Source organism: Triturus cristatus, chromosome 12 (genome assembly GCF_964204655.1).
Source record: "Triturus cristatus chromosome 12, aTriCri1.1, whole genome shotgun sequence".
Taxonomy (NCBI): domain Eukaryota; kingdom Metazoa; phylum Chordata; class Amphibia; order Caudata; family Salamandridae; genus Triturus; species Triturus cristatus.
Window position 1 is genome coordinate 609,001,904 of NC_140595.1, and position 12,428 is coordinate 609,014,331.

The following is a 12,428-nucleotide window of genomic DNA, read 5'->3' on the forward strand; positions in this document are numbered from 1 at the left end:
TTCTGATGGATACTTCTAACTGCAGTATCCTCATCTTTAAATTAAATACTATAGCAGTGCCCCAAAGATAATGGGTCTACGGAATGGCTCATACTCAAAAGCCCTTCAGGACTGGAAGGGTAAATTCCCTTCCCTTCAGACCAGTCTGTAAACGCAGTAGTTCTTCGTGAACGGGTTTTCTGAAGCGCACGTCTCAGTCTGACAGATGGCAAGGACGCCCACCATACGTGCTAGCTCAGTGGTTGTAGCCTTGGCCCTGGAATAGGACCTCAACCTCTCTGGAGGCTTCTTCTTGGCCAGGGCATAGCAGATCCTGATGTAGAAGATTAGCCACTGTGACAAAGTCCTTTACAGCAACACTTTACTTTGCCCAGAAAAACCCACAAAGATTAGATTGCCCACTTGATGATCATCAGTGCGATCGATGTAAAAGCTCTTTTGAGGTCCAGTCAATGGAGTCTATTTATTCAAGGGGTGAGGTGATGAAAGGAATGTTGTAAGAACAATGGATTGCCCAATGTAAAAAAACAGTTCGGACTTTTGGCAAAAAGGCTGCCTTGGTCAGCATGGTTTTGTGTGGGGAAAGGTGGTGTAAGGCAGCTGCACTAAGAGAGCTTGTATTACTCATGCAACAACCCAAAGTCAGTGCGACCAGAAACAAAAAAAAAAAAAAAATGAACAGAGTTTTATATAGCGCAAACTTGACCCGAATCGGGTATCAGAACGCTTTACATAGCACCAGTTGCATTACATGAGGACACATTCTTTTTTGTTAGGCACAGGGAGATTAAGTGATTTGCCCAGAATCACAGGATGTTCAGCATCATTGCAGAGACTCGAACCCAGTTCCGCAGACTCAAGGTCGGCCGTCCTAGCCGTTGGGCCAACTCCTCTTCCCAGATGTAGTGGACAGCTATGTACTGGTTTAAATAGCATGTACATGAGGAATGGGAGGACCAAATTAAGATCTCATTGTCGCGTTACAAAGGGGTTGTATGGTAAACTCAAAAAGGCTGAAAGGGCTGACAAATAACTTTAGGTGGTGCAGGGTGCAAGTCTTTGCTGGGCCGGGATAAGACAAACAAGACATTTGGCACAGTTTTGTGGATGCCATACAAGGCTATATACCTGTCGCAACACCTGGCAAATACACACACTTTGTAGAGGGATGCTTGCAGTAAGGATGACATCCACAACATCGGACGGACGAACAAATGCAGCTAGCTGCCGATAAGCTCTGCGCATGTAGGAGTAGTTTGCATAAGTTTGGGCTCAGGGCCGTTCCCTGCTGCTGCTTCAGGAGATCCTTCCAAAGCACAAGTATGATTGGAGGACAGATGCTCAGGTCCATGAGTTCCGGGAACAACACTCTCCTTGCCTAATTTGGAGACACTTGGATGTCTTGGGAGTCGGTCATTCCTGATCTTCTTCAGAACAGAAGGCATGATAGGCAGGAGCAGAAAGGCATGCAGGAGTTACGTGCTTCACTCTATCCAGAATGCATCTTCGAGAGAGTCTTCCTGTAAACTCAAGCATGCAAATGATTTCACATTGCAAGTTCTTGGAGATGGTGAAAAGATCTAGCCACGGGTCTCCGCATTGCTGGATGATGCCCTGTGCCACCTCTCGGTTGAACAGGCATTCATGATCTGCCAAACAACGCCAGCTGGGGGGTGATCTAAAACAGCAGAAAAACCTACGTCCTTTTTCTGCACGAGAACATAACTGGACTAACGGCCATTCCCTATTTCTGTGGCCAGGACTTCTCTATGGCCCCTTTGGCCAAAAGAGCCTGACCTACTTGGAGCCAAATGGACAGGAGGCAGGGAGGAGGGAGCTCTTAAAAAAAGCACAAAAGCCTCTGTCCTTTTTTGTGCAAGGAAATAGCCGAACAGCCAGTCCCTATTTCTGTGGCAGGGACCAGAACATTGATATAATACATGCAGGCAGCAGACCCAAATAGCAAGGACCAGATTCACAGACCAGGCTACTGTATCAGTAAAACGCCAGCTAGCAATGAGCTGGATGAAGTGCTTTCCCACTAAAAACATATGACGCAGTGAAATATTGAAAAAGTCAGAATGGCGATAAGAGGGGAAAGGATAACAGATTTTGCTAGAATTTAGGATGAGAGCTCAGCCTCCATAACGCAGGTAGCACAAGGAAACACACCTCAGTAAAATACACAGGGAAAATAAATTCTATGGCCAGATCCCGGAACAACTGGTAAAAGATAGATACTGTGTGGAGGCACAGACGCACAAAATAAGTTAACAGACTCTGTTAAGATATTAAAGAATGAGCTTGAGTGATGACAGATAAACTGTAAAGCAAGTCAAGTCACTGTTTAAATAATGTAAGAAGAAATTTTGTCTACTAGAACAAATGTAAAAGTACTCTTTTATGAATGGTATATGCAAAATCCATAACAATTGTTAAAAAAAAAAAAAAAAGAAGAAAGAAAAGAGGGCGAGGTAGAGGACTATCTTGAGGGTGTTCCATGCAGGGCCGGACTGGCCGTAAACAGGCACCCGGCATTTCCCTGGTGGGCCGCCAGGGTGGGGCCGGTTTTAGACCCCTGGAGGGCCGTTTCAGTTACCAGGGGCTGGTTTTGCAGCATATCGTCTCCAGCAACAAAAGTGGCACAAAGCTTTAAGCTTTCTGCTAAATGATCCCCTTCCCAACACAGCTCCCCTCCCCGGAGCAGGCCATGCTCTTTGCCAGGGCAGGCTTCAGTTCCCAGTCCAGCCCTGGTTTCATGTAATTTGGTTCAAGCCATACCTATGAAGGGATCAAATAGTGAACATCATGGCTACAGCAGAGGAAGACCTTGAGAATATTTCTCATTTGCTGCATATAGATCTAAGGGATGATTCTGTGGAAAGGTTAAAGTTTGCCCCAGAGATGATCCCTGATCGACAGAGAGAATATAGAGAGGGTCTGGGGTGGTTTACCCACCTATTCTCACTGACCAAAGGGTTGAAACCGGTTTGTGTTCATGAGATTGACACAGGAGATAGTCGCTTGTCAAGAGAAAGAATTAACTCATGTTTGATTGTGTCCAGAAATGCATCAAGACAGAGATGCCATGATGTTTACCTTGGGGGTGAGTGACTGAGTGTTCTCGGAGTCCTTGGGACCATCCAGTAGCTTTGGATCCCCAACAACGTTCTACAGACGTGGGCTTTTGTGAAGACTAATGTGCCTTCAACGAAATCACCATGAATGATTCACATCTGTTTACCAGAAATAACAAGCTGTAAGGACTGGCTGTAAAGTACTTTTATATGACCAGTGACAGATTGCTTCAGCGCCTGGTGCCAAGGAGAAGAATATTTTTCTATGCCTGAGGTATTATTTAAGTTTAAGCTAATGCCTTTTGGGTTAACAAATTATTCAGCCAATTTGCACCGCCCGGTAAACGTTTTCTCAGGGCCAGAAAAGTTCTGCGAGGCCTACCTGGGTGATATTGCCATGTTTAGCAATTCCTAGGATAACAACTTGAGGCAGGTGTTGGTTAGGGTACAGGGAGTGAAACTGACCATCAAGTCAACTACGTGAAAGGTGGAGCAGTCCACTGTAGTCTACATTGGGCATCAGGTGTTTAAGGGGAAGATTCACCTAGTGGATGCTAAGAATCAGCCTGTCCTTGTGCGGAAAGTGTCTATTACTCACACTGAAGTCAAAAGATTCACCCGTTACTAAAGGAACTTTGTAACTAACTATGGGGTCGTAGTGACTCTTAAGTAGTGAGAGCTTTGATATCCAAGAAACAGAACAAGAAAGTGATATGTACTAAGGAGTGCAAGAAAGCTTTTGAGGAATTGACAGATGTCTCAGACAAAGGAGTTGGAGCGGTTCTGGCTCAACTTGATGACAAGTCGAAAGAGCATCTGGTGACCTTTATTAGTCGTAGCCTACTATCCATAGAGAAGAACTGGGCAGGCTTTTGAGGAGGTCTTTGCCATAGTCAGGGTTTCAGAAGGTTCTTCTCTTATCTGTTTGGAGATAGGTTTATGGTGCAAACAGATTACAGACCACTCCCAGTGGTTGATGGCAATTAAGTGTGACAATTTTAAGTTATAGAGATGGTTGATTTTACTGGAAGGCCTGAATCTCATTGTAGGGCATACGGCAGAAATGCCCATGTGAATGCATATTGACTTTCTATTGGATCTGCTGATAGGACTTCTCCAAGCGTGATGGGTGAAGTTCTCCAAGGGTGGTTTCTGGGCAGTATGATCTGGAAGGGGCAACTCCTGGGACCGAAATGTCCCCTGCACTGTGTACAGTCATGTCTCCTATCCTGCGTGCCCAATTTTTAATACGTGTTCCATTTTTTTTTTTTTTTGCCGTAGCCTCATGCTAATCTAGGCTGTGCATGAAGGCCTAAACCTACTCTTTGACAAGAGTCAGATTCTGGACCTGGAGGGGCGGTAACAAGTCTTCTAGATCGGCAGAAAACTATTGTCCCAGTTACACTTTCATGGATGTAGCCAATGGTGAGAGCATACTGCTGTTGTCTTTGGAAAACCCTAGTGTGATCAGATCTTTTACCTGTTTTACGGAAGTGGAGCCCTACTGGCTCACTCATATAAAATTCTGCTACTATAAATGAGCCCAGACCCTTGTGCTGAGATCCTGAGAGTCTACGTGTATGTGTGTTGGGAGTGGTCTGAGAGTTACTCACACAAGTGAGTGTCTGAGTTAACCAGAGGGACATGCGACTGCAGGTTCCATCTTGGAAAAATATGCCCTATCAATGTGCACAAGATGGAGGTGAAATGACTTTCCCAGGCAGTAGAAATGTATTGCTGAAATTCCTGGACAAGAGGGGTGAAGGGAAGGACCATAGTCAATGTTTTGAGAACGTGAAGGGTCATGGGGGGCAGGCTTTTGTCTCTTCCTGATCACCGTGAGGCGTGGCTGTTGTTAGTCAGGTGCAGAATGGTCACACCTATTTCTGCCTCTGCTGTGGCTGCTTTAAGAAGCATACCTCTAGACAAAGATGGAGTCTGGAAGCCAGCCTGAGAAGGACATATGAAAGGAGAACTGACCCAAACCAGTTCTGAGAATGTATAGTGAGGATACATGTCTGGTGTGCCATCCTTGGATAAAAGTGGGAATTGTTTACCCACCAATTGTTTCCATTTCAAGATCTCTTTGATACAAGGTGGGGGTGCTCCATGGAGCAAACGACTACTGCACAACCAGAGCTGGTATCAACGTGTCAGCCAACTTCCCAAAGCAGAGGACTCTGATTAGAAGGAGCAGCTGTTTCCCTTTCCTGGAACACCATGAGAGCCCTGTCTGGAAGAAGGAAGAAGGAGCAATCCATCCCTACAGAAGGAGCGGGTTACTAGCGTGGACAAGAACAGTTGAGGTTTGCTACTCTGAGTCCATCCAACAGATTCATTAAGAACGTGACATCGCTGAAGTGGAGGATTTGCGTTACTGCTGAAGTTTGACACAGTGGATCTGCCCATCAACCCTGCTATCACAGCTGTTGCCCTTCCCGAGACTGCTCATGCGATTTGCATTGCTGAAAAGAAATCTGTGAAGCTATGGTACTTGTTCCAATGACTAATATTTCAGGTAGCTACTGCACTTGTCAATCGTGTTAATTATGATGCGCAAAGTAAAGCTGTTACTTTAAGACACTTGTTAACATGTGTCAAGCAAATGATTGACTACACAAAGGGCAATCCTATAAGGACAACTGATGAGACCAAGCCACCGCCGCTAAGCCACAGCACCTTAAAGTGACCCGGCTGCTGACCTCACCCTTTCAACAGGAGGACAGCATCTCTGTCTTATAGCTGAACCAAAGACTCACTCTGTCTAGAAGAGCTGAATCAAAGACTCACCCAGTCAAAAAGAAGGAGGCCTGACTGCAACTGGAGCCCCCCACCCCAGTCATGGACGCTGTGCATTCAGAAGATGACCTCTGAATGAATACAGCCACCGTTTACCACTGCTTCCAGAACTTGGTTTACGGCCCACGTCTGCCCGTCAGGAACAGAGTAATTGCCGGACCCAACAAGAGCCAGCACACCTCCTCCATTATTAAAGAACAAAATTTGGACTTCAACACAAGTCCTACTGTGGACAAAACCAAGGGTGAGAGACTATTCCAAGTGTTTCCTATTATCTCCTAAAATGAACAACCCGAAGGAGGGAGTGCTGCACCTGCAATGAGATCCACAACTGACCAACCTTACAGTAAGGGAGTTAGAAGGGGACACTTTGTCTGAAAGTAATAGCCTGTCACCCGTACATTGAGTATCTGACACGTTCCGTGACAGCGTGTATCAATGAGTTTTAATGCACCTTTTCTTCACCATACGGAGGTAAAGATAACACTCCCTCCAGAACTGTCCTGCTGTATTGTGGCCTACACCCGCCCCACCTAAAATATCCCCTTCCCACCGGTGTCATATTCTACTCAGTCCAGAATGGAGAATGAGAAGAGGAAAGGGGCATGAGGTTCCAGGCCAGTATATTATTACCCACTCTGGCTAGATTACCTTGTGATACCCATTATTTAGTGTGGGAATGCCAGTCAGATTTGGAGAATGTGCCCCATGATATCACTGCACCAAATAACAGGCAACTGGTAAAGTAGTCTTAGTAAACTATGGAGATCCTTAAACAAACCAGTAGTGCACTATTTTCCCATGTGTTGCAGATATTCAATTTTGTTAGAAGGCTGGCTAGCACTACTGACCGTCAACATTTGTGCACCTCAAGTCCGATGTAGTCTCAGGGCCAACTGAGCTTTTTACATGGTGCCAGACTCAAAAAATAGTGCATGTCATGCAACATGGCTTGCTTCAAATCTCTCAGAAGAAGGTCTGTGCATGTGCTAACAGATCCCCTAATGCTCTTATTGCCAAGGAAGTTCTGATATGCTAGACTCTTTCAAGAGTTGTGGGTGTGGTTTGGAGACTCTTCTTTCACACAGAATATATATGTGGGATCTCTTTGTCTAAAGGAAATGTTGGAATTTCTTAAAGGTGTATTAATCTTGTGCCGCATGCCAAGACAATTCAAGGATATAGAGGTAAGTCTTCCTTTAATGAACAAAAGAGAGGATCATAGTGCAGATACGACTGCACATATACAAGGGGACCCCAAGCCGTGGGTGCATAATCCCAGCTTAGTAACTGGAGATATTCCAAACAGCGGCACAAACCACCTAAATGAAAAGCTCAATTTTTAGGTCATATGTTTTCACCCTATGCTAGATGAATCACAGTAGGTCCTTGTCAGCACAAAAGAATGTAGCATAAAGTGCTTCCCTAAATCATTTACAGTAGGATATTTTAATAAAAATTGAAACCTACAATTTTTGTACATTATGCGCTACCTCAACCATTCTCTTACACTCCAAAACATAATAAATGGCTCTCTCACCAGTCCTCGGGCAAGGTAGTAATGTACAAAATCCTTCCAAGTGATCTCTTTGCCATTGTCTCGGAAGTACAAATAGAGAAATCCTGATGCAAACCCTGCAACCAAGACGGCCAAGTACCGGAAATCTTTGTCATCCCACGGGAAATCTCCCTGAAAGAGAAACGGGGAGAGGGGGGGAAATATACCAGTCGAAATGAATAAAAACTGATTTATCATTCATGTTTCAGAGACGTCATATATTACATTTCAAACTTAGGAACTGGTCTGTCATATGATGCAAACAGACCTGTAGAAACTGCCACTACTCCTTCACAACAACATTTGCTCACCATTACAGTGACTTTTTCCAATGTAACTAGCACCAAGGTGCTAGACACTTGCTAGCAAAGATCAACCCTCGAGACGAGGGAGGAAGGTGTCAGATGCCAAAAGATACTGGTGGGACGTAACTATGTCTCTTACTGATATCAGGTACGTTTGGATCATGCAGGGAAGAAAATTACAATGTTGGATACCCAAACAACAATGCGTACATAAGTGAAGAGAACTGATTATTTCAAAATATAAAACACAATTCAAAGATAAAAAAAGTAAAAATAAAAAATAAAAATTATAAGTTAATCTTTTTTACTTTTTACTAAACACGGGGCAAAAAAATTACATATATGAAAAACATATAGTATACTCAATAATCACATAGATCAATTTGGCAACAGATGATCAAATACATAGACATGGAGAGTCTCCCACCCCATTAACATAGAGCTCATAATAAAACCATCAGCTCAAAAACATAAACATTAACTTCCAACAGTTAATCCGTCTCATACATTCTACATTCTCACGTATCCAGTAAAACAGATTACAAACAGAAACCAAATCAAGGTTATACACTAGTGGTGATGTGTTGACTAGAGGGTATCCAGTGGTACCACTTTATGGTTTCTGACCTGCACGGTGCCGACACGCGTTTCGGTGCTTGGCTAGCTTGTAGCAGTCACCTTCCTCAGGGCACTGGTGAGTAGGTAATCAAAGGAAGAAGCACTATGGTGGGGCGGGGAGTTAATACAGAGACAGAAGTGGGCTAAATGATAAACTGACGCTGTCACTTCTTGAATCAGGAGCTCAGTTACAGGCTACAAAGAAAATGGGGAATGATTAATAAATGTAAAGATAGAAGGGTCTCCCCTGGTAACACATGACCCAAAACAGACCAACCAACGATAAAAACTGCTGAACCATTCCAGTACCTTCACCCGTGTTAACATAAGACAGTGTAAGTGATAGAAAAGGCCAACCTCAAACCTGTATACTAGGCCATAATAAGACAAGACCCAAGAGAACAGTCAAACGCAGATCAATGCAAGTGAAGGGTAGCCACTTGCTACCTAGCCAGGGCTCGATGGGCAACTTTGCTGCACTTTTATGGGTATGTTGCAGGCTGGTGGACTGGTTTTAGAGCAGGATGGGCTACCATGACCCAGAATACCAATCCTCCCACCCTCCTCCCACCACCCAGCTCAATCTAGGTACACTTTCTGCTGTTTGAGGGACTGGACAAGGGTCAATTTTGGGTTCCAGTTCAGACCTATGCCTAACGCAATACCAATCTGTGCTGCTTTTTGGTTCATGCACCAATGCACTGGTGCAATGCAAATGACACTGAATTCTGTGTTTGCTTAATCCAAACATGTTAGATCTTCCAAAATAGGGGTCAGTTCTTTAACTCTGTATCTACAAATAACTGTATGCAAATCATTGGAACTTGTAAAGCTAACAAAATAACCGTGGCCTGTGATGGAAAGCCGTCTGTATATAGTGCGTATGATTAACTAGACATATTAAGAAGCAGCTCAATACTCTGCCAATGCATTCCTACACAAGGGGCTATGCACTCTATCTTTGTCGATAAAGGAAGATTGTCTATGTATTGAACCGAAGTGTATTTCTGCACAGGTGCAGACAATATACAATGAAAATGGTACCTATCATGCAAGCATCTGTTCATAGCACGTAGTGCTGTGGATTCACTTGATGTGCACACTTCTGCCATCTAGTGCTAGGCCCGGATGTGTGCAAGGTAATTTTCATTGAAGGAGTCCTCTCAAGTCACGAGGTAGTGTGACTCGACCTCTTGCTGGTAGTGTGCACGAGTATCAGTTCCATTGTTAGATTGCTTTCCCGCACAGCATTTGAGGAAGGAGGTGTAGCGAAGTGATACAGGAGAGAGAGAGGACTATGCGAAGGTGAGATTAAGAATTGAACATTCCTGCCACAGCCAAAAGCTTCCAAGGAAGAGGGTGGGCGCATGCGACTCTACAGCACTATATGCCACTAACCGATGCTTACAGGGTAAGTAACATTTTCTGTTCGAGGCATGTGCAGCTGTAGATGCACATGCTGTGCACAGACTGTAAAGCAGTCCCCCCCTAAGCAGTGGCTAGCCTGTGGGTGCTGCAGTGTATTGGAATAGTGTACGGAATACAAGCTGGCCAATGTTGGCTTGCTGGCGGGCTAGTACGTCCACACAGTAATGTCTTGTGAAAGTGTGAGGTGTTTACCAGGTAGCTGCTTTGCAGATATCAGCTATGGGAAAGTTTCCAAGGAAGGCCACAGAGGCCTCCTTTTTCCATGTAGAGTGGGATCTAGGAGTAAGCAAAGCTCTTTTGGCTTTCGCGTAGCACGTTTGGGTACATTTGATAATCCATCGAGCTATGCCTGATTTAGACAGAGCCCTACCTTTAGGTTTGAAAAAGGCAACAAAGAGTGGTTGTGTCTTTCGAAAGGGCTTAGTCTTGTCTATGTTGTACAATAGAGGTCGTTTTACATCTAGTGTACGGAAAGCCTGATCTCCAACGGGGAAAGAAAAACTGGGAGTTCTATAACTTGGTTGAAGTGGAATGAAGAGACCACCGCAGGAAGGAATTTAAGGTTAGTGCTCAGGACAACTCTATCCCTGTGGACCCAAAAGAAGGGCACTTCAGGTTTAAAGCCTGAAGCTCACTGACACTCCTAAGTGAAGTGATAGCAACAAGAAACACCACCTACCAGGAGAGAAAATAAAGGGGGCAGAAATGTAGGGGTTAAAAAGGAGGACCCATAAGCCTTGAAAGGACAATGTTGAGATTCCATACTGGAGCTAGGGAACTCTTGGAGGAATGACCATCTTGAGACCCTCCATAAAGGCTTTAACGACAGGAGAGGGAAATGGGTTGCCTATTCTGGAGGTAGGCAGCTACAGCGGCTAGGTGAAGGTGGATGGGAGTGAGGCTATCCCACAAGTCTGCAAGTGCAGCAGGTACCAGACAATGTATTGGACAGTGGCTGCCAATTGGCCAATGCGTTTTGAGTGACAGAAGTGAACTGACTTTTCCTTTCGGCAGCATAGCAGGCGCGTGTAGTAGGACTGCATCCTTCGTTGATAAAGTTCATGCATCCAGGACGTAGGTTAAGGTTACCAAATTATAGAGCCTCACAAACCAGATTGCAAGGTTTAGCGGCCTGGGGCGGGGGTAACCGATTTCTCCATGGTTCTCTGTGAGAAGGTATGGCCTGTTGGGGAGCCTCTCGTGCAGGACCACCAAGAGAATATAGGAGAGTGGTGAATCAAGGCTAACAAGCCCAAAAGGATGAGCATCAGGATGAGCATGAGACACATTTGCAGAAGCCGTCGCATCAGAGGGAGAGGCGGAAAAACATAGGCAAATATCCCTAACCAATTCATCCATAGTGCATTGCCCATGGACTGTGGGAACCTGGAGGCAAAGTTTGGGCTTTTGGCGTTTTCTACCATGGAGAAGAGGTGTACATTGGGAAACTCCTATCGCTGAAAGTATGGGAGGAGGACTTGCGGGTGGAGTTCTGTCTTGTGGACTTGTTGCCGCATCCTGCTGAAGAGGTCAGCAAAGTCGTTATCCACTCCTGGAAGGTACTCTGCCACCAGCTGGATCCTGTGGTGGAGAGCTCATCGCGAGATAGACTGGGCTAGCTGACAGAGCTGTGGAAAGCGGGCCCTGCTTTTGGAGATTATATATTGCTGTCATGGAGTCCAACCAGATGAGGACTACCTTGCCTGCAAGATGGCGGAGGAAGGCCTTTAACGCTAGATGGACAGCTAACAGCTCAATGGTTGTTGATGTGGAGATCCTGGTGAGCTGGCTTCCATTAACCTTGGACAGTCAGGTCCTGTAGTTGTGCGCCCCACTAGGTGAGACAGGTGTCCGTTGTAATGGTCACATGTGGAGCGGGATTGAGAAAAGGCCGAACCTGCAGCAAGTTGTTGGTGTTCCACCACAACACACAGCGATGAATGTAGTGGCCGATCAACACTAGAGTGAGGAGCTTTGTGTCATTAGTATTTTATTGTTTGATTAATTAAATCATTACAATCCACATATAAGAATCAAAACTTAAAAATATTAGAAATATTTTTGACTAGGCTCGCCCCATCATTATCAATAAAAGTGAGACAATAAAATTATTAATATAAAAGTTCTCTTCTAAAACATGGTAACTTTCGCTTGTATACAATCACATGGCGGCATAGTATCAATAACTACAGTTACTAGAAATAGAGGTTACTTCTAAAATCAACAGGTAAGCCATCAAACTTGTGAAAGAGCATCCCAAAGTTAATGTAAAATTCAGAGTAACAACAGTCAATACTCAATGACAAGTCGTTGATGCCGCGTCCTTTCCTCAGCCGCACAGCTTAAATAAAAAATAAAAAAATGTTCCATGTTATGAGGCTGGGACTGGGTGCACTGGTTTTACTGGAGAGCAGCTTCAAAGATGTACCATTGTAACGTCCATCTGTGTTTGTTTACTAGTTTTGACACAGGGCCTTGGGTTTACTGATTAAGCTTGTGGTATGCAAGATGAATAAAGAGTTTATGGCTAATGTTTAAAGCTGTGTTCTCTGGGTTCAATGCCGCGATGATACCCAGCCTACAAAAAACGGACTCCCAATCTGTTCCACTCTGGCCTCCGTTTTGATCTGCGCAAGAGAAACA

The 12,428-nt window shown here is 44.7% G+C and overlaps 1 protein-coding gene across 1 annotated transcript in view; it reads right to left on the minus strand.

The window, feature by feature from the left end:
* LOC146776379 (mitochondrial inner membrane m-AAA protease component AFG3L1-like) overlaps positions 1-12,428 on the minus strand; it is a 327,798-nt gene that overhangs the window by 258,103 nt on the left and 57,267 nt on the right. Inside the window, exon 5 of the mRNA XM_085639724.1 lies at positions 7,417-7,566. Within this exon, the coding sequence (XP_085495850.1) occupies positions 7,417-7,566 (150 nt within the window). The remainder of the gene's footprint in view (positions 1-7,416; positions 7,567-12,428) is intronic.